Below are 23115 nucleotides of genomic sequence, written 5' to 3' on the forward strand. Positions count from 1 at the left end.
GAAGAAGAAGAAGAAGAAGAAGAAGAAGAAGAAGAAGAAGAAGAAGAAGAAGAAGAAGAAGAAGAAGAAGAAGAAGAAGAAGAAGAAGAAGAAGAAGAAGAAGAAGAAGAAGAAGAAGAAGAAGAAGAAGAAGAAGAAGAAGAAGAAGAAGAAGAAGAAGAAGAAGAAGAAGAAGAAGAAGAAGAAGAAGAAGAAGAAGAAGAAGAAGAAGAAGAAGAAGAAGAAGAAGAAGAAGAAGAAGAAGAAGAAGAAGAAGAAGAAGAAGAAGAAGAAGAAGAAGAAGAAGAAGAAGAAGAAGAAGAAGAAGAAGAAGAAGAAGAAGAAGAAGAAGAAGAAGAAGAAGAAGAAGAAGAAGAAGAAGAAGAAGAAGAAGAAGAAGAAGAAGAAGAAGAAGAAGAAGAAGAAGAAGAAGAAGAAGAAGAAGAAGAAGAAGAAGAAGAAGAAGAAGAAGAAGAAGAAGAAGAAGAAGAAGAAGAAGAAGAAGAAGAAGAAGAAGAAGAAGAAGAAGAAGAAGAAGAAGAAGAAGAAGAAGAAGAAGAAGAAGAAGAAGAAGAAGAAGAAGAAGAAGAAGAAGAAGAAGAAGAAGAAGAAGAAGAAGAAGAAGAAGAAGAAGAAGAAGAAGAAGAAGAAGAAGAAGAAGAAGAAGAAGAAGAAGAAGAAGAAGAAGAAGAAGAAGAAGAAGAAGAAGAAGAAGAAGAAGAAGAAGAAGAAGAAGAAGAAGAAGAAGAAGAAGAAGAAGAAGAAGAAGAAGAAGAAGAAGAAGAAGAAGAAGAAGAAGAAGAAGAAGAAGAAGAAGAAGAAGAAGAAGAAGAAGAAGAAGAAGAAGAAGAAGAAGAAGAAGAAGAAGAAGAAGAAGAAGAAGAAGAAGAAGAAGAAGAAGAAGAAGAAGAAGAAGAAGAAGAAGAAGAAGAAGAAGAAGAAGAAGAAGAAGAAGAAGAAGAAGAAGAAGAAGAAGAAGAAGAAGAAGAAGAAGAAGAAGAAGAAGAAGAAGAAGAAGAAGAAGAAGAAGAAGAAGAAGAAGATATAAATATTGTTGTGTTTCTCCGCCACTCAGGCGTGCGGGCGACTGCTTTTAGCTAAATCACGGCCGCACGCGCCCACCGGACGTGGCAAACCTAGTCGCAGCTTTCAGATCAACGCCGAAATCCAGCTACGGGTGTGTTCTTAATCACACCGTAAATCAGCAAACTATTCTGTCCGCGCGCGACAGGGTAAAATCGCCGAATTGTCGATTTGCCGAAGTATGCGCGCAGACAGAAATGCCGGGAATTTACACCTCGACGGAGCCTGCACATAAACGAGCCGTTCTTAAGCATCTCGCTCCGTTTGCGATTTGCCGAGCGGTGTATTATCGCGAGGCCCCGTCGGACTTGATTATCTTATCAGCTATTTAAAAGCCAGCTAATAACCCAAATGTAATACAGCAGCTCAATCGAGGGAAAGTTCGCAACGAACAGGTCAACATTCACACAAGACATTTATTTGTTACACATGAATGCAATCAAACATGAATGCAATCATGCACGTATGCAATCATGCAGGAATAAAGCAAGACGAAGAACTACAACGGTTCTATTTATTATGTGCACTTATTACAATTCTACTTAAGGAGATGGTGCCACGACATTCATACAAAGAAAAACCCCAGGAAAGGAAAGGGCAAGAACTGGACCTTGTGGGCCTTTAATAGTTCACGGAGGTGTGAAGACCGCAGGAGCTCCGAGAGGCTGCGCTGGTTACCTGCCACCTTCGTGGTGACTCGCTGGTTGACCCTCGACGTTTCCTCGACACGGCCGTTGGCGCTGCTCGACTTGGTTGGCCCAAGCCCCACTGTGCGGCCTAGTGGTTCGGGCCGAGCCGACGACGCCTCCAAGGAACGAACGGGCCTTTGCTCTTTCGAGAGTTGATGCTCTTTTAAGAGCCCGTCCGTTCCTCAGCGTTGGCGATCTCTCTCCGGCTTTACCCACCGACTCGCAGTTCTGCGCGGCACGGCAGGATGGCTGCGCTCCAAGCTCCGACTGCCCTCCGCTGGACTCGAACCCTGGCTCCAAGCTCCAGACTTCCACTCTCTGCAGCTCCGCGACAGACTCCGAACCCCGACAGACTGCTTGCTTGGCGTTCAGCGTGCCTTTATATGGGGTCCGTGAGTGAGGTCTGATCTTTCACCTCTCACCCTTCACCACTCGCTGGCTCCGCCCCTTTTTGATCTTTTGATCCGGTTTCGACGCAAAGCTCGGAGAGAGCGGACGTGGTAGAAATCATCAGCTCCCGCGTCTGTCGGCGGAGATGGCGCTCGTCCGTGGGATTCGCCGTGGGTGGCAAAAAGATGGTGGCGTTTGTGGAGATGAAGGTGAGGCGATGTTGTGGTTGCTCTGTGGTGGGATGGTGTGGTTGTTGAGGCGGTTGTGGTTGGCGCTGTGGTGGTTGTGTTTGTTGAAGTAGTGGTTGTTCCAAAATAAAGATAGGAAAAGAATAATGCGTGACTCAAAGATCACAGCCCGGTTACACGAAAAATTCCCTTTAGACCTGAGTGGGGAAATCTGATCTGAACACACTCTTATCGACATAACTTATCTCTGCGAAGCCTGAATGGTGTTCTGTGAATTTCCACAACCATAACAAAATATATATATATATATATATTTACAAAATATATACATGAACAAATACCACCCATCGCTTCACTGACAGGAATACTAAAAGGAGAGGGTGGAGAAGAAAATATGGGAGGGAGGGGTAGAGATAGAGAGACAGAGACAGAGAGAGGGGGTGGGGGAAAGAGAAGAGAGAGAGGAGGTGGGGGAAAGAGAAGAGAGGGAGTGAGAGAGAGAGTGAGAGAGTGAGAGAGTGAGAGAGAGAGAGAGAGAGAGAGAGAGAGAGAGAGAGAGAGAGAGAGAGAGAGAGAGAGAGAGAGAGAGAGAGAGAGAGAGAGAGAGAGAGAGAGAGAGAGAGAGAGAGACAGAGAGAGAGAGAGAGAGAGATAGAGAGAGCGAGAGAGAGAGAGAGGGTGGGGGAATGAGAAGGGGGAGAGTGAGCAGTTTGAGGGGAAAAGAGAGAGGAGGGAGAGTGAGGTGGGGTGGGGGGAGGGAAGGCAGTGTCAGGTGAGAGGAAGGGAAGGCAGGTGTGCGGTGGAGCGTTAATTTCGATTCATATATTGTCATCAAAATGATTCTGCATAGAATAACAGTGAAAATGGAAACAAAGTAATGCTTCAAATCCATTTTTTACCAGTCACACTATAAATACCGCTTGGAGATATACACAGCCCGGACAGGTCCAAAGACAAACACTGTCCGGCCATAATCACCACCCGACCATGTCCGGAGACAGAGATGTGCAGGAGGGTGCTGCACTGCATTGGGAGCGGGCAGAACGAGGATGGGACAGAGAGAGAAATGGGTGGGGGCAGGGGGGTTAGCAGAGGGAAAAGGTTATGCTCTTTGAACAACACGCGCATGCACACGCACACACACGCACACACACACACACACACACACACACACACACACACACACACACGGACACGCACATGCACACACGTGCTTGGCCGATATCAGCAATTTTTCGGGCATAAGCAGATTGGGGTCAGTGTGATTACCAAATACAGTACACACTGTATACAACCCAAAAACCTTGAGTAGCTTTCACTGTTGTTTTTGGGGGAATTTTAATTACAAAATAAAAAAAAACAATGTTGCATTTATGCAGGCATTTCAAGGAGTTGGACATCAACATTAATCTTTATAAACATCTGCGTGGGACAGGTGGAAAAAAAATTGGCTCGGTAATTTGGAAAACACACGAATACGGCAAACGGCTCAGAAATCGGATGTTATCAAATACATTTTGGTTTGAAACTCACAAAGAGAAACCATACAGCTTTTGTGAAGCAGCCCTGATAACTAGTAGCTTTAGAAACAGTTGCGAGGACAAAGGAAAACCTGATGAAACCTCCATAACATACAGGATTAAACTTTGCCACCACAGCACCCGTAATAGGCATGGCATACCCACACACCTGTGGAGAGTCCCTCCAGATCCAAATCTACCCATATGTACTATGCCAGTGTGTGCTGCGTTGCTATCATGACCTTGTATATTAACAGTTGACTGTACATCCCGATCAGGACACAAAATGTACTGCGATCAAATGCCCGGTGCTCGTCAAGTGGCTTAAGCACTCCAATGGAACGCTCGGCTTAGCAAGCAATTACCATCGATAAACCAATGCACCCGGAAACGCCCGAGTAATATCCGAATTGGACTAATGAACACTTTTTAGCCGTGTGAGCTGCTGCGACGTTCGATTCTGCAGCTTAACTTTTGTAATTCAGCTTAGTTTAAGAGATTATCGAGGTTATGTCATGTGTGGAAATGAAATAAAGCCTCAAACGCTGGTGACTCCAGGCGTTTAAAAGCAATGCAATGTCTCCAGTGATTCGTCAGTATCGATAATGAGTGAGGAGAGTGAAAAACAAAGGGAGGAAAATCTTTAAGAAATTGTTACAGCCTGCTACAAGTCAAGGCTTGGATGAGCAGGCCAAAAAAACATGGCGGCTTCAGATCCCATCAAGGAAAACCAGGATAAGCCTTCAAAACCCCATGGAGAGCAAGGTAGCCAAGGATGTGACTGACAAAGGATGTAATTAAATAACACCATTAATTATATTCAAAGGGGGTGTTTTAATTAACCCAAACGCCCAATTTTCACTCTTGCATTTCCTTAGAGTTCTCTGAGGATGCCTGCAAAGATTCGGACTGGTAGGTTTCATAGTTTTGGAGTTATGGAGGAGACACACACGTATTAGGAAAGATATCAATATGAAGACGTATCTGAAAGATGAGGATTATGAGGTCTGGAAGATGAACAAAATGAGGATGAACAGTTTAAGGATTTTAAAATCCTTAATGGAGTTTGAATTTGGTTGTGAATGCTTGTTTTAGTGGTATAACGCATACGAGCCTTTCCACAGTAATAGGTAACCATTGTGTTACATACATAGTCCACATAAAGTTTGTCCAGTTTATCTTGCAAATGAGGGGAAATAAAAGACTGACCCCTCCACTACTGGAATCCAACAGTAAGAGGATAATCTAACCCAGCACAATTTATTGATGGGGTGTTCTGTCTTCATTAACAGAAATGTAACAAATGTTACATTGACATTCAAGTTGTTGGCATTACCACCTTAGTTATTTTTTTCTAATCAACTGAATATTAATTTTAGGTTGTGGTCAAGAAATGCTATCCTTCCTTATGTGTGTGTGTACACATTATATATATATATATATATATATATATATATATATATATATATATATATATATATATATATATATATATATATATATATATATATATATACATATATACATATAGCGTAGGCTCTCGAAAAGCATAGGCTCTCATAGTGATGATAATTATTTAACGACCTCTGACTGGCTCAAAGCCTTCTGTAGCCAGATTTTTGTACAGCTTTTATGGAGATATGCACTTACCACTAATGCTATCCTTTGTTACACATTTGTCATTTGGGTTAAGTTATGTTATCATAAAAATAACAAGACCGTATTTTTAAAGGTTGTACAACTTGAGCATTTTGTTTCTTCATGACGAATTGACCAATAGCATAACGTTTGTTACTCTGTTTTCAACCCCCCAGCATTCACATTAAAGTATATTTTTGGCAAATTCAGCGTGTGGGATATCATAAGTAAAGTCTTTTTACACATATAATCTAAAACAGTCTCAATCAAAAATGTATGTGCTCATATAAAACTCTTGGTAAATCCATTTAGTTTTCAATATAACACTTAAGACAAAGATTTATTCCCATCACAGTGAATAAAATTTTATCTGCACGCTTTAATTTTAGGACAATAGCGGTTTTGCTATTAATAGGATATATCTACATTTATATATACCTAAAAACATGTCAGTGGTATAATATGGATACTTTAAGAATTCTATGATATCTCCTGAAGATAAGACCCTTAAGTGGAGCATATTACTGTGGAACAGCCCATATATTCTTGCTCTCTCACACTATTCACTAAAATAATTTACTCACAACGTATCAAGTGGACAACACTTGGCATGAACAATTCGATATTTCAGTGAGAATGTCAACTACACCTTTCAATGATCACCTCACATGAAAGAAAAATCACACAGCGTTTCTCAATTACAGAGTTAAAGGTTTGTTGGAACATTTGTGTACATAATAGTGCTTTACCTCATGATGAATCTGCAGTATTGAGGTGTGTTGTAATTCTTTGTCAACACTTTTTATGCTGCAATCAAAAACGGATTTCTTCATCCGGAGAATCCAGATATCGTTGCACTCTATTTGCTCTGGTTTCAGGTTGTCGCTGTTTGTCAGATCGACGAACAGGTCAAACGCCTCATGTGTGCTCCTCTCAAGGTGTTTAAATTTTCGCTGCATGTTCAACATCCTCTCCTCCAAATTTGCAAAATCATTCTGCAACGGCTTCTCCCACAACACAAACACACATCCATCTTTGCTTTTCACACAAACAATTCTCAATTTACAGAGAAAATGAGGTCAAATGCAAAATATAGTCAAAATCTAATCACTGCACTTTACACAAAGAACAACACATCACAAAGTTCCTCAAGCTCAGATCAATACACGTTGCTGTCAGTCACATCATACCGAAAGAGGACACATGCCCGAATGCATCGGACCCACACAAACAGTCAGTGAAATCAAACCAAAAAACAAACCTCAGTTGGTGAGCTTCTCTGTGGAAAAGACACATGCTGACTTTTCTGCAGATCTGGTTGAAGAGCCTCTTTCTCGTGTTGTAGTTCCTGCTTATCGCCGTGATTCACAATTGGCTTATTTTTGATGTCCCTTGCCAGCTTTGCGTATTTCAACGATATCAATTTATCTTTGCAATCTTCCAAGGCAGGGCTGATACACACTATCATTACTGTCCTGGCATTCCCTTCCAAAGAATCTTTCAAAATCCTCGTCAATTTGGAATGTCGAAAAGGGATGTGGGAATTGTTTTTTTTTGTTTTGTTTTTGGGCTGCGAGAGAACTGATGACGTTTGCAAGTATTGTCAGACTTCTGTTAATATTGATCCCCTCCTTGAATTCCTTTGGCTTTTCTGATTTGCATATTCTTTCATGTCCAGCCAGATCAATAAAATTAAACTTTGATTTTATTACTTGGTCGTTCAGATTTGTGCCCTCTGTGTTTTCTCTGTGCATTTTCTGCTGGCTAAGGAAGAGAGTGAACATCACATGAGATCTGCTGGACCGCTTCCTCAACAATTTATTACCAATCTGCCTCTTGGCACTGCCTGTTTTAAGAAGGTGGAGAAGATCTATCTGGGTCTTCACTGCACATTCTTTGACTCCACATACAACTGAAGGAAGATAAAAAGAAACGCATTTGTTAAGTTTTATCAAAGGCACGAGGTAGACTTACCAATATATCCGTGATTGTTCGTCGTATAGAAGACAACAGTGTTTTCAAATAACAGTTCTGTGCAATTCGAGCAAAATCGACATGTAAAGCTTGGTTTACTCTCTCACTTGTATTCCCATAGATATCATCTCGGAGAACTATTGTCTTTTCATCTCTGTCTAAGAGATCTCGCAGCTCTTCATTGTAGATTTCTATATAACAGACAGTCAAGCTGTACTCTGTAATATTTCTATTTTCCAACAAATGGAAAATCCCTTCAATTGCTCGAGGAATCATCCCCAGATGATTTTCGGCAACATCTGTGGGAGAACAATTAGACTTTAGAAACCAAAAATGCATTATCATAGTAATTAAAATGACTGATATGCAGAGCTGTGAAAATACGAAACCGTTATCTCATGTATTCCAAAATAATAAATTGTCCATTGGTCCGGGTTTTTTTTTTTTGGGAGACACTGCCAAGGCTCGTATGAGAGCTAACACACAGAATGCACAACAAGGGGAGCAGGAGACAAGAGGGGCGGGAGAGGGAAGGAAAAAAGTGTGGAACAGACACATGAGATCTGTGGAAGGGAGAGGGATGGGGCGGGGTACACAGGTAAACAAGATGGACACCACAGGGACTTTCAGGAAGGAAAGCAGGGAATTTGAAGGAGGTGAGTTTGGGGTGGATTTGCAAGGGTAGAATCAAAATTGTATCAAAATAACAAGAAAATAAAAAATTTAACTTAACACAACAGGGTAAATTTATGACACTCCTGAATACCTTCTCATGTCTGTAGACAATGAGTGAAGAAAGCAAGCAGGAAAACTGATGCTATCTCAATGGCTGGTCCAACAACTAAACCCACCAAACATTAAACTGTTGATGTCAATGGAACCTACCGAAAAATCATTCACTAATTTTCCTCAATTTTTCTCTCAACTGTCAATGCTCTGCAGTCCTCTCATTCACTGCAGATTGTAACAATAGTTTATATCCCTGGGGAGTGATAGCTGTTTCTCCTCCACAGTGATGGCTGCTGTCAATGTGAATATAATGCTGACCAGTGATGGGCGCCTCTCCATTTTAACTCCAGTCTCTTGAGCTCTTTGTACCTGCTTACCCTTTCAATGTGCTTCCTATCTCTGCTCAGCTTGTGAGTCTTGCGATCAACACATCTGTGTGTTTATCTCTTTGCCGACAGAATAACTTGACACGAGGAGCAGCGAGAATCATTAAATTTGACACAGAGCTTCATATTATACTCACAGACACAATCATCACAAAAGTCACATGTTGGCTGATGGCGGCAACATGAGTAAATACAGCCCTGTATTAAATTCCATTTGATATATTTCCTTGTGAGCTCAAAGTTGAACTTATCCGAGACTTGCAATCTTGTGAAAATAACATTTTTAACACTAGTTTTGTTGTAAAATTCCATCTACATCAATGTGTTTTGATAAAAAAAAAGGAAAAAAGGAACAACTTTCAAAGAATTCAAAACAAAATTAATCTTATTAATCAATAATAAGATTTTATCATAACCACCGCTTGTGTAAAATGTTTCATCAGGTGCTTCTGTTAAAATCAAGGGAAAATCATGCATGATGGAGATGAATGAAGCAAGGATAATTGTGTTGACGTGAAGAAAGCGTGCAGTACCAGCCACTCACCAACAGTATCTGTTCCCATGGTGAACGTGTTTCCAGATCCTGTCTGTCCATAAGCAAAGACTGTGCTGTTGGAGCCTTCAATGAATCGTGAAACTCACGGTTGCACACAGGTCTCATAAACATCCTTTTGCGTCAAATCGGAACCAAAAGCATGATCGAATGTAAAGATTTCTTTATCTTCGCCGACGATCAATTGCTGGCGTCCCTCAATATGCACGCAGTTTTGCTGCTGCGGTCTGTTCTGACAAAACGGTGACCGGATTCGTACCACCACATGTACAGGTTGCATCCTAGGGGAGATATCGCAAAATAAATACATATATATATATATATATATATATATATATATATATATATATATATATATATATATATATATTTAAACAGATGTTTGGTACTGCAGAACTTTAATATGGATACAAATAAACACGACATAGTGACCGAAGCTTTTCGTGTTGCACTCCTCAGGGTAAAGATCGCAGCAAGTGAAAAAGGAAGTGAACTTGGTGAACGCGTGTGCTTGAAACGCAGGTCCCAATAAGGTAGACGCTGATTGGTTCAGCAGTAATGACGTCACGGTTAATCGGAACGTCCATTGGTCGGCTAATCATCTTCACCTCGAGCTCCCATTGGCTGGAGCAGAGTTCGCCCGATGATTCACGTTTGCAACCACATCCTGCAGAGAGGGGGGAAGGGGAGAGGGGAGAGGGGAGAGGGGAGAGGGGGGAGGGGCCTGCTTCCCCTCAGGTACATTCACCATTTGTTGCCATACTTCCCTTGATCTTTCCATGCAGAAAGAGACATCGTACAAATTCCTTTTTTTTTTTTTGTATACCTTCAGCACTTGTATGGACTGGATTCTAGGGAGGATGTCGGAGAGATCAAGCTGTGGTGTATCGTTTGGGAATGTCAAGATTTCAGACGTTGATTTCACAGATGATGCAGTCATCTTTGCGGAGACTTTAGATATCCTTTTGGGGGCCCTTGGGGTGCTGAATGAGGAGTCGGAGCCGTTGAGATTACGGGTTTCTTGGGTAAAAACTAAGATCCAGGCTTTCAATGACATCTTGGATGCTGCTGTCCTGTCTGTGTCTGTTTGTGGTGAGAATGTTGAGGTCGTGGAGAGATTCACTTACCTTGACAGTGATATTCATGTCTCTGCTGGCTGTGAGTCAGAGGTCAATGGACTTCTGGGTCGGGCCTGGGGAGTCATGGATTCACAGGATCATGGGGTGTGGCGCTACCGGTACCTGTGCGGGAGGACGAAAGTCTGAGTCTTCAGGTCCTTGGTGCTTCCATTCTTGCTCTATGGATGGGAGACTTGGACTCTGGCCAAGGATCTGAGACGGAGACTTAATTCCTTTGGTACCAGGTCTCTTCGGAGAATCTTTGCTATCGCTGGTCGGATTTTGTGTCCAACGAGCGGTTGCTGAGATAGACTCGAGTGAGATTTGTTACCTGCATTGTCCGTGAGCGTCAGTTGCGGCTGTATGGACATGTGGCTCGTTTTCCTGACACTGATCCTGCTCACCAGATTGTCTCACCGAGGGAGTCTCGCGAGTGGAGGCCAATGGGCCGACCACGTGCCTCATGGTTGCTGCAGGTTGACCGGCATCTCAAGAAGATGGGGATGGGCCTGGCATCTGCCTGGGGGATGGCCAGACGGAGGCCCCTGGAGTACCGGTGGAAAGTGGACGCAGCGACGCGCTGTTCTGGTACATTCTCCCATACCTGACTTGACCTGACCTTTAGATCGTCAAATGACTGTTGCAGCTTCTCAAACGTAGAGAACTATGAAAGGAGGTGTACGACAGAATTAAACCTGTTGGAGCCCAACGTCCAAGAATGTACGGCCTGCCGAAGATTCACAAGGAGAATATCCCTCTCAGACCAATACTGTCCAAGGTGTGATCAGCACAACATGAACTTGCCCAGTGGTTAGGAGAGGTACTGCAACCAGTATTGGATTCACTTTCTCATTTCGTGTTTAAGGATTCCTTCACATTTGCAGAATCAATTGGAGCTAAAACACCGACAAGTGAGCACAACATCATGGCATCCTTTGATATTAAAAGCTTGTTCACGAATGTCCCATTGATGTAGACAATTGAGATATGCTCATGTTTGCTGTATGACACCGATCTGGAACAACCGATGATCCTGGAACACGTCTTCGTTGAATTAGTGAACACAGCAACCATGGAGGTGGAATTCATTTTTAACAACATGATTTATGTTCAAACGGACTGTGTGGCCATGGGTTCTCAATTAGGCCCAGCTCTTGCAAATATCTTTGTAGGCCATTATTAAATGCAGAAACTGACTGGTCGGCAAGGGGTCGATTCCCCCATCGTATACTATCGGTATGTTGATGACATTTTTGCTTTGTTTGAGTCTCGGACGGCATGTGACAATTTCAAGGCATGGCTCAATCCAACACTCTCGATCCAACGCTGAAGTTTACCACGGAGCTGGAATCGTCAAACACGTTACCGTTTTTGGACGTGTTGGTTGATCGATCCAACCTTGGTTTCACAGGGCAGTATACTCGGTGGGACTCCGGACAGCTCCACGAGATACAAAATCGCCTTGATCAATATCCTGGTTAACAGAGCACAGAGGATTTGTTCAACTTGTAATCTTCCAGCTGAAATCGACAAAATCATGAATATACTCGGTGAGAATGGATATCCTGAGCAAATAGTTAAGAGATACAAACACAAGTTTCTAAACACGACAAGAGATCAGAAGATGGCTCCGGACAAATGTCTAGTCGACATCAGGATGCCCTGGAAAGGGCGGTCATCACGAAGGTTTGAAGTACAAATCAAACATGTTGTGTCCAACACGTTTCTGGCTGTGCAACCCCGAGTAATCTTTACCTCTCGCAGTTTGCTGATGTCAATCAACAAGGATGTGCTACACACCTCACAAACCAGCAATGTTATTTATGAGTTTGAGTGCCAAAGTGAAGCTCGGTACGTGGGCCGCACAACACTAAGATTGGCTGATCGGATCAAACAACACGTCCCCTTGGCGATTCGAAGAAAGATTGTGAGGGTGAGAACACAACTAGTGCGAGCATGGAGAAATATCCAGCAACCACCGGGCACTGCACCTGCTTCATCCGCCATTACACAGCACCTGGTTGCCAACCCCATCTGTGCAGACCAGTACAATGCAGATATGTTCAGGATATTGAGCCGAGGTCGGAGCTCGTTTCATTTCCGTATGTTGGAAGCAACCTTCATCCTTTCCACCGATCCAATACTTTGTCGTCAAAAGGAATTTGGACAATCTCTGTGTCTTTTTCAGCATGGAAAGATCAAGGGAAGCACGGTAACAAATGGTGAATGGACCTGAGGGGGGGAGGCCCCTTTCCCCCTTTCCCCCTGAGGGGGGGAGGCCCCTTTCCCCCTCTCCCCTCTCTCCTCTCTCCAGGATGTGGTTGCAAACGTGAATCATCGGGCGAACTCTGCTCCAGCCAATGGGAGCTTGAGGTGAAGATGATGAGTCGACCAATGGGCGTTCCGATTAACCGTGACGTCATTACTGCTGAACCAATCAGCGTCTACCTTATTGGGACCTGCGTTTCAAGCACACGCGTTCACTTCCTTTTTCACTTGCTGCGATCTTTACCCTGAGGAGTGCAACACGAAAAGCTTCGGTCACTATGTCGTGTTTATTTGTATCCATATTAAATTCTGCAGTACCAAACATCTGTTTAAATATATATATATATATATATATATATATATATATATTTATATATGTATTTATTTTGCGATATCTCCCCGAGGATGCAACCTGTACATGTGGTGGTACGAATCCGGTCACCGTTTTGTCAGAACAGACCGCAGCAGCAAAACTGCGTGCATATTGAGGGACGCCAGCAATTGATCGTCGGCGAAGATAAAGAAATCTTTACATTCGATCATGCTTTTGGTTCCGATTTGACGCAAAAGGATGTTTATGAGACCTGTGTGCAACCGTGAGTTTCACGATTCATTGAAGGCTCCAACAGCACAGTCTTTGCTTATGGACAGACAGGATCTGGAAACACGTTCACCATGGGAACAGATACTGTTGGTGAGTGGCTGGTACTGCACGCTTTCTTCACGTCAACACAATTATCCTTGCTTCATTCATCTCCATCATGCATGATTTTCCCTTGGTTTTAACAGAAGCACCTGATGAAACATTTTACACAAGCGGTGGTTATGATAAAATCTTATTATTGATTAATAAGATTAATTTTGTTTTGAATTCTTTGAAAGTTGTTCCTTTTTTCCTTTTTTTTATCAAAACACATTGATGTAGATGGAATTTTGCAACAAAACTAGTGTTAAAAATGTTATTTTCACAAGATTGCAAGTCTCGGATAAGTTCAACTTTGAGCTCACAAGGAAATATATCAAATGGAATTTAATACAGGGCTGTATTTACTCATGTTGCCGCCATCAGCCAACATGTGACTTTTGTGATGATTGTGTCTGTGAGTATAATATGAAGCTCTGTGTCAAATTTAATGATTCTCGCTGCTCCTCGTGTCAAGTTATTCTGTCGGCAAAGAGATAAACACACAGATGTGTTGATCGCAAGACTCACAAGCTGAGCAGAGATAGGAAGCACATTGAAAGGGTAAGCAGGTACAAAGAGCTCAAGAGACTGGAGTTAAAATGGAGAGGCGCCCATCACTGGTCAGCATTATATTCACATTGACAGCAGCCATCACTGTGGAGGAGAAACAGCTATCACTCCCCAGGGATATAAACTATTGTTACAATCTGCAGTGAATGAGAGGACTGCAGAGCATTGACAGTTGAGAGAAAAATTGAGGAAAATTAGTGAATGATTTTTCATTAGGTTCCATTGACATCAACAGTTTAATGTTTGGTGGGTTTAGTTGTTGGACCAGCCATTGAGATAGCATCAGTTTTCCTGCTTGCTTTCTTCACTCATTGTCTACAGACATGAGAAGGTATTCAGGAGTGTCATAAATTTACCCTGTTGTGTTAAGTTAAATTTTTTATTTTCTTGTTATTTTGATACAATTTTGATTCTACCCTTGCAAATCCACCCCAAACTCACCTCCTTCAAATTCCCTGCTTTCCTTCCTGAAAGTCCCTGTGGTGTCCATCTTGTTTACCTGTGTACCCCGCCCCATCCCTCTCCCTTCCACAGATCTCATGTGTCTGTTCCACACTTTTTTCCTTCCCTCTCCCGCCCCTCTTGTCTCCTGCTCCCCTTGTTGTGCATTCTGTGTGTTAGCTCTCATACGAGCCTTGGCAGTGTCTCCCAAAAAAAAAAAACCCGGACCAATGGACAATTTATTATTTTGGAATACATGAGATAACGGTTTCGTATTTTCACAGCTCTGCATATCAGTCATTTTAATTACTATGATAATGCATTTTTGGTTTCTAAAGTCTAATTGTTCTCCCACAGATGTTGCCGAAAATCATCTGGGGATGATTCCTCGAGCAATTGAAGGGATTTTCCATTTGTTGGAAAATAGAAATATTACAGAGTACAGCTTGACTGTCTGTTATATAGAAATCTACAATGAAGAGCTGCGAGATCTCTTAGACAGAGATGAAAAGACAATAGTTCTCCGAGATGATATCTATGGGAATACAAGTGAGAGAGTAAACCAAGCTTTACATGTCGATTTTGCTCGAATTGCACAGAACTGTTATTTGAAAACACTGTTGTCTTCTATACGACGAACAATCACGGATATATTGGTAAGTCTACCTCGTGCCTTTGATAAAACTTAACAAATGCGTTTCTTTTTTATCTTCCTTCAGTTGTATGTGGAGTCAAAGAATGTGCAGTGAAGACCCAGATAGATCTTCTCCACCTTCTTAAAACAGGCAGTGCCAAGAGGCAGATTGGTAATAAATTGTTGAGGAAGCGGTCCAGCAGATCTCATGTGATGTTCACTCTCTTCCTTAGCCAGCAGAAAATGCACAGAGAAAACACAGAGGGCACAAATCTGAACGACCAAGTAATAAAATCAAAGTTTAATTTTATTGATCTGGCTGGACATGAAAGAATATGCAAATCAGAAAAGCCAAAGGAATTCAAGGAGGGGATCAATATTAACAGAAGTCTGACAATACTTGCAAACGTCATCAGTTCTCTCGCAGCCCAAAAACAAAACAAAAAAAAACAATTCCCACATCCCTTTTCGACATTCCAAATTGACGAGGATTTTGAAAGATTCTTTGGAAGGGAATGCCAGGACAGTAATGATAGTGTGTATCAGCACTGCCTTGGAAGATTGCAAAGATAAATTGATATCGTTGAAATACGCAAAGCTGGCAAGGGACATCAAAAATAAGCCAATTGTGAATCACGGCGATAAGCAGGAACTACAACACGAGAAAGAGGCTCTTCAACCAGATCTGCAGAAAAGTCAGCATGTGTCTTTTCCACAGAGAAGCTCACCAACTGAGGTTTGTTTTTTGGTTTGATTTCACTGACTGTTTGTGTGGGTCCGATGCATTCGGGCATGTGTCCTCTTTCGGTATGATGTGACTGACAGCAACGTGTATTGATCTGAGCTTGAGGAACTTTGTGATGTGTTGTTCTTTGTGTAAAGTGCAGTGATTAGATTTTGACTATATTTTGCATTTGACCTCATTTTCTCTGTAAATTGAGAATTGTTTGTGTGAAAAGCAAAGATGGATGTGTGTTTGTGTTGTGGGAGAAGCCGTTGCAGAATGATTTTGCAAATTTGGAGGAGAGGATGTTGAACATGCAGCGAAAATTTAAACACCTTGAGAGGAGCACACATGAGGCGTTTGACCTGTTCGTCGATCTGACAAACAGCGACAACCTGAAACCAGAGCAAATAGAGTGCAACGATATCTGGATTCTCCGGATGAAGAAATCCGTTTTTGATTGCAGCATAAAAAGTGTTGACAAAGAATTACAACACACCTCAATACTGCAGATTCATCATGAGGTAAAGCACTATTATGTACACAAATGTTCCAACAAACCTTTAACTCTGTAATTGAGAAACGCTGTGTGATTTTTCTTTCATGTGAGGTGATCATTGAAAGGTGTAGTTGACATTCTCACTGAAATATCGAATTGTTCATGCCAAGTGTTGTCCACTTGATACGTTGTGAGTAAATTATTTTAGTGAATAGTGTGAGAGAGCAAGAATATATGGGCTGTTCCACAGTAATATGCTCCACTTAAGGGTCTTATCTTCAGGAGATATCATAGAATTCTTAAAGTATCCATATTATACCACTGACATGTTTTTAGGTATATATAAATGTAGATATATCCTATTAATAGCAAAACCGCTATTGTCCTAAAATTAAAGCGTGCAGATAAAATTTTATTCACTGTGATGGGAATAAATCTTTGTCTTAAGTGTTATATTGAAAACTAAATGGATTTACCAAGAGTTTTATATGAGCACATACATTTTTGATTGAGACTGTTTTAGATTATATGTGTAAAAAGACTTTACTTATGATATCCCACACGCTGAATTTGCCAAAAATATACTTTAATGTGAATGCTGGGGGGTTGAAAACAGAGTAACAAACGTTATGCTATTGGTCAATTCGTCATGAAGAAACAAAATGCTCAAGTTGTACAACCTTTAAAAATACGTTATTATAGTTATAGTCTTGTTTATAGTCTTGTTATTTTTATGATAACATAACTTAACCCAAATGACAAATGTGTAACAAAGGATAGCATTAGTGGTAAGTGCATATCTCCATAAAAGCTGTACAAAAATCTGGCTCCAGAAGGCTTTGAGCCAGTCAGAGGTCGTTAAATAATTATCATCACTATGAGAGCCTATGCTTTTCGAGAGCCAACGCTATATGTATATATGTATATATATATATATATATATATATATATATATATATATATATATATATATATATATATATATGTGTACACACACACATAAGGAAGGATAGCATTTCTTGACCACAACCTAAAATTAATATTCAGTTGATTAGAAAAAAATAACTAAGGTGGTAATGCCAACAACTTGAATGTCAATGTAACATTTGTTACATTTCTGTTAATGAAGACAGAACACCCCATCAATAAATTGTGCTGGGTTAGATTATCCTCTTACTGTTGGATTCCAGTAGTGGAGGGGTCAGTCTTTTATTTCCCCTCATTTGCAAGATAAACTGGACAAACTTTATGTGGACTATGTATGTAACACAATGGTTACCTATTACTGTGGAAAGGCTCGTATGCGTTATACCACTAAAACAAGCATTCACAACCAAATTCAAACTCCATGAAGGATTTTAAAATCCTTAAACTGTTCATCCTCATTTTGTTCATCTTCCAGACCTCATAATCCTCATCTTTCAGATACGTCTTCATATTGATATCTTTCCTAATACGTGTGTGTGTCTCCTCCATAACTCCAAAACTATGAAACCTACCAGTCCGAATCTTTGCAGGCATCCTCAGAGAACTCTAAGGAAATGCAAGAGTGAAAATTGGGCGTTTGGGTTAATTAAAACACCCCCTTTGAATATAATTAATGGTGTTATTTAATTACATCCTTTGTCAGTCACATCCTTGGCTACCTTGCTCTCCATGGGGTTTTGAAGGCTTATCCTGGTTTTCCTTGATGGGATCTGAAGCCGCCATGTTTTTTTGGCCTGCTCATCCAAGCCTTGACTTGTAGCAGGCTGTAACAATTTCTTAAAGATTTTCCTCCCTTTGTTTTTCACTCTCCTCACTCATTATCGATACTGACGAATCACTGGAGACATTGCATTGCTTTTAAACGCCTGGAGTCACCAGCGTTTGAGGCTTTATTTCATTTCCACACATGACATAACCTCGATAATCTCTTAAACTAAGCTGAATTACAAAAGTTAAGCTGCAGAATCGAACGTCGCAGCAGCTCACACGGCTAAAAAGTGTTCATTAGTCCAATTCGGATATTACTCGGGCGTTTCCGGGTGCATTGGTTTATCGATGGTAATTGCTTGCTAAGCCGAGCGTTCCATTGGAGTGCTTAAGCCACTTGACGAGCACCGGGCATTTGATCGCAGTACATTTTGTGTCCTGATCGGGATGTACAGTCAACTGTTAATATACAAGGTCATGATAGCAACGCAGCACACACTGGCATAGTACATATGGGTAGATTTGGATCTGGGGGGACTCTCCACAGGTGTGTGGGTATGCCATGCCTATTACGGGTGCTGTGGTGGCAAAGTTTAATCCTGTATGTTATGGAGGTTTCATCAGGTTTTCCTTTGTCCTCGCAACTGTTTCTAAAGCTACTAGTTATCAGGGCTGCTTCACAAAAGCTGTATGGTTTCTCTTTGTGAGTTTCAAACCAAAATGTATTTGATAACATCCGATTTCTGAGCCGTTTGCCGTATTCGTGTGTTTTCCAAATTACCGAGCCAATTTTTTTTTCCACCTGTCCCACGCAGATGTTTATAAAGATTAATGTTGATGTCCAACTCCTTGAAATGCCTGCATAAATGCAACATTGTTTTTTTTTATTTTGTAATTAAAATTCCCCCAAAAACAACAGTGAAAGCTACTCATGGTTTTTGGGTTGTATACAGTGTGTACTGTATTTGGTAATCACACTGACCCCAATCTGCTTATGCCCGAAAAATTGCTGATATCGGCCAAGCACGTGTGTGCATGTGCGTGTCCGTGTGTGTGTGTGTGTGTGTGCGTGTGTGTGTGTGTGTGTGTGCGTGTGTGTGCGTGTGCATGCGCGTGTTGTTCAAAGAGCATAACCTTTTCCCTCTGCTAACCCCCCTGCCCCCACCCATTTCTCTCTCTGTCCCATCCTCGTTCTGCCCGCTCCCAATGCAGTGCAGCACCCTCCTGCACATCTCTGTCTCCGGACATGGTCGGGTGGTGATTATGGCCGGACAGTGTTTGTCTTTGGACCTGTCCGGGCTGTGTATATCTCCAAGCGGTATTTATAGTGTGACTGGTAAAAAATGGATTTGAAGCATTACTTTGTTTCCATTTTCACTGTTATTCTATGCAGAATCATTTTGATGACAATATATGAATCGAAATTAACGCTCCACCGCACACCTGCCTTCCCTTCCTCTCACCTGACACTGCCTTCCCTCCCCCCACCCCACCTCACTCTCCCTCCTCTCTCTTTTCCCCTCAAACTGCTCACTCTCCCCCTTCTCTTTCCCCCACTCTCTCTCTCTCTCTCTCTCTCTCTCTCTCTCTCTCTCTCTCTCTCTCTCTCTCTCTCTCTCTCTCTCTCTCTCTCTCTCTCTCTCTCTCTCTCACTCTCTCACTCTCTCACTCTCTCACTCTCTCACTCTCTCACTCTCTCACTCTCTCACTCTCTCACTCTCTCACTCTCTCACTCCCTCTCTTCTCTTTCCCCCACCTCCTCTCTCTCTTCTCTTTCCCCCACCCCCTCTCTCTGTCTCTGTCTCTCTATCTCTACCCCTCCCTCCCATATTTTCTTCTCCACCCTCTCCTTTTAGTATTCCTGTCAGTGAAGCGATGGGTGGTATTTGTTCATATATATATTTTGTAAATATATATATATATATATTTTGTTATGGTTGTGGAAATTCACAGAACACCATTCAGGCTTCGCAGAGATAAGTTATGTCGATAAGAGTGTGTTCAGATCAGATTTCCCCACTCAGGTCTAAAGGGAATTTTTCGTGTAACCGGGCTGTGATCTTTGAGTCACGCATTATTCTTTTCCTATCTTTATTTTGGAACAACCACTACTTCAACAAACACAACCACCACAGCGCCAACCACAACCGCCTCAACAACCACACCATCCCACCACAGAGCAACCACAACATCGCCTCACCTTCATCTCCACAAACGCCACCATCTTTTTGCCACCCACGGCGAATCCCACGGACGAGCGCCATCTCCGCCGACAGACGCGGGAGCTGATGATTTCTACCACGTCCGCTCTCTCCGAGCTTTGCGTCGAAACCGGATCAAAAGATCAAAAAGGGGCGGAGCCAGCGAGTGGTGAAGGGTGAGAGGTGAAAGATCAGACCTCACTCACGGACCCCATATAAAGGCACGCTGAACGCCAAGCAAGCAGTCTGTCGGGGTTCGGAGTCTGTCGGGGAGCTGCAGAGAGTGGAAGTCTGGAGCTTGGAGCCAGGGTTCGAGTCCAGCGGAGGGCAGTCGGAGCTTGGAGCGCAGCCATCCTGCCGTGCCGCGCAGAACTGCGAGTCGGTGGGTAAAGCCGGAGAGAGATCGCCAACGCTGAGGAACGGACGGGCTCTTAAAAGAGCATCAACTCTCGAAAGAGCAAAGGCCCGTTCGTTCCTTGGAGGCGTCGTCGGCTCGGCCCGAACCACTCGGCCGCACAGCGGGGCTTGGGCCAACCAAGTCGAGCAGCGCCAACGGCCGTGTCGAGGAAACGTCGAGGGTCAACCAGCGAGTCACCACGAAGGTGGCAGGTAACCAGCGCAGCCTCTCGGAGCTCCTGCGGTCTTCACACCTCCGTGAACTATTAAAGGCCCACAAGGTCCAGTTCTTGCCCTTTCCTTTCCTGGGGTTTTTCTTTGTATGAATGTCGTGGCACCATCTCCTTAAGTAGAATTGTAATAAGTGCACATAATAAATAGAACCGTTGTAGTTCTTCGTCTTGCTTTATTCCTGCATGATTGCATACGTGCATGATTGCATTCATGTTTGATTGCATTCATGTGTAACAAATAAATGCCTTGTGTGAATGTTGACCTGTTCGTTGCGAACTTTCCCTCGATTGAGCTGCTGTATTACATTTGGGTTATTAGCTGGCTTTTAAATAGCTGATAAGATAATCAAGTCCGACGGGGCCTCGCGATAATACACCGCTCGGCAAATCGCAAACGGAGCGAGATGCTTAAGAACGGCTCGTTTATGTGCAGGCTCCGTCGAGGTGTAAATTCCCGGCATTTCTGTCTGCGCGCATACTTCGGCAAATCGACAATTCGGCGATTTTACCCTGTCGCGCGCGGACAGAATAGTTTGCTGATTTACGGTGTGATTAAGAACACACCCGTAGCTGGATTTCGGCGTTGATCTGAAAGCTGCGACTAGGTTTGCCACGTCCGGTGGGCGCGTGCGGCCGTGATTTAGCCAAAAGCAGTCGCCCGCACGCCTGAGTGGCGGAGAAACACAACAATATTTATATCTTCTTCTTCTTCTTCTTCTTCTTCTTCTTCTTCTTCTTCTTCTTCTTCTTCTTCTTCTTCTTCTTCTTCTTCTTCTTCTTCTTCTTCTTCTTCTTCTTCTTCTTCTTCTTCTTCTTCTTCTTCTTCTTCTTCTTCCTCCCGTTCGGGGTCGCCACAGCGGATCATCCATATGATCCGCATTGTGATTTGGCACATGTTTTACACCGGATGCCCTTGCTGACGCAACCCTGGTCGCCTTTTGTGACACAGGGATCTTGTACACCTATTTTAACTGGGGTATGCACCGGGCCCAGGACACTGGTACTCATTTCGCCGACCTCGGAAGGATGACAGGCTGAGTCAACCCCCTGGTGTGTTAATTCAGTGGCCCAACGGGGCTTGAACTCAGGACCTTTTGGATCCCAAGCCACTGCCCTAACCACTGTGCCGCTGTGGCGACCCCGAACGGGAGCAGCTGAAAGAAGAAGATATAAATATATATATATATATATATATATATATATATATATATATATGTATTTGTATAGATATATAAATATATATTTATTTATATAAATAATATCGGGGTGCGCTTGCACATTATAAGCAACAAAGGACTGTTTCCCCATTTTCTGGGTTCATTCACATGCATTTTTTTTCATTTATTTATTATCATTTTTTTTTTCATATATTTATATTTTCATTTACAGACGCTTTCCGATGGTTCTGGAATTTCTTTCTCGTTTATCGGCTTCGATGTCTGTCAGCATGCTTACTTACTAAATTACCTTGCTTCCCCAATTCTCTCGGGTCGCTCACCTGCATTTACTTTTTTGAATCATTTTTTTCATTTATTTTTATTATCATTTGCGGACACTTTCCAATGGTTCTGTGATTTTTCTGGCTGTATCGGCTTCGATGTCCGTTGACTTGTGAAATTTTTGCTTTCTATGTCACCCGGAAAGTACCAAACTTTAATATCAGTGAGCTAGTGGTTAGAATGAGCTGAGAATGGGGGTGTGCTTACACATTGTGCAAGCATACGAACCATGCTTCCCCATTGTCTCAGGTCGCTCAACTGCATTCGATTATTTATTTATTTATTTATTTATTTATTCATTTATGGATGTTGTTCGCCGATTCTGTTATTATTTTTTCCGGTGTATCAGCTTCGATGTCCATCGGCACAAAAAATTTCAGCTTTTTAGGTCACCCAGAAGGTACCGCTTCTTAATATAATTTCAGCAAATGAGGTTTGCTCGCTTTTGTGATGATAGCTGCTTTTTCTCACTTGGTTGATGTGCAAATCCAAATTGGTCATAGTTAATCCAGGTTTCTCTTTTCTGACCAGACCTTCTTCCACTCATTCATCAGTGTTGTAGCAGTTGGCCATGCATCCCATGTTCAGCAACTTTTAACTCGTCTCTTTTCAGAAATCAAATGTGTGCCAACAAATGTCAAACTTGCAATGTATTTTAAATAATTACAATAAATTCAAATTCCTTTACCACTGCAGGTGAGGTTAACCATGTGTAAATGCTTGTTTTAATTTTTTTTGGCTTTTACTCTTTTTCTCTTTGGAACCTTTGTTCATTTTTTTCTTTTAGTTCATGTGAACAGAGGTTGTGTTATGGAACATTTGTTGAAAGGAAAGACATTGAAAAAGATCACATGTTTCACACATTTGCAGTATATTGTCGATTTATTTTCTTTTTCAGCAAAGTGATACACATTCGAAGAACAAGGACAAATGTGTCCAAGAGCTGCGTCATTCCACCAGTCAACAAGAAGAAGAAGAAGAAGAACAACGCGGAACTCTCTTCGAGCCAGCGTTCGCTACGCT

At 42.2% G+C, this 23115-nt stretch overlaps 1 protein-coding gene and 1 long non-coding RNA gene across 3 annotated transcripts in view; one reads left to right on the forward strand and one right to left on the reverse strand.

Annotated features, from left to right (window-relative positions):
* LOC147032332 (kinesin-like protein KIF27) overlaps positions 1-12541 on the reverse strand; it is a 28941-nt gene extending 16400 nt beyond the window's left edge. Inside the window, 6 exon segments of the mRNA XM_085869849.1 lie at positions 6237-6491; positions 6749-7030; positions 7032-7399; positions 7569-7760; positions 9121-9410; positions 9562-12541. Coding sequence (XP_085725975.1) covers positions 6237-6491; positions 6749-7030; positions 7032-7399; positions 7569-7760; positions 9121-9139 — 1116 coding nt within the window. The 5' untranslated portion in view covers positions 9140-9410; positions 9562-12541.
* A 153-nt stretch (positions 12542-12694) lies between these two features.
* Positions 12695-23106, forward strand: LOC147032333 (uncharacterized). 2 transcript variants are annotated; one of them, XR_015055123.1, is made up of 6 exons: positions 12695-12787; positions 12920-13209; positions 14569-14760; positions 14931-15581; positions 15839-16093; positions 22991-23106. It is a non-coding gene; the product is annotated as an uncharacterized LOC147032333 (long non-coding RNA). The 2 variants fall into 2 exon arrangements; XR_015055124.1 differs by lacking the exon at positions 15839-16093.
* The last annotated feature ends 9 nt before the right edge of the window (positions 23107-23115 follow it).

Source organism: Eptatretus burgeri, chromosome 2 (genome assembly GCF_056783735.1).
Source record: "Eptatretus burgeri isolate ZD-2024b chromosome 2, Ebu_testis_v1, whole genome shotgun sequence".
Lineage (NCBI taxonomy): Eukaryota > Metazoa > Chordata > Myxini > Myxiniformes > Myxinidae > Eptatretus > Eptatretus burgeri.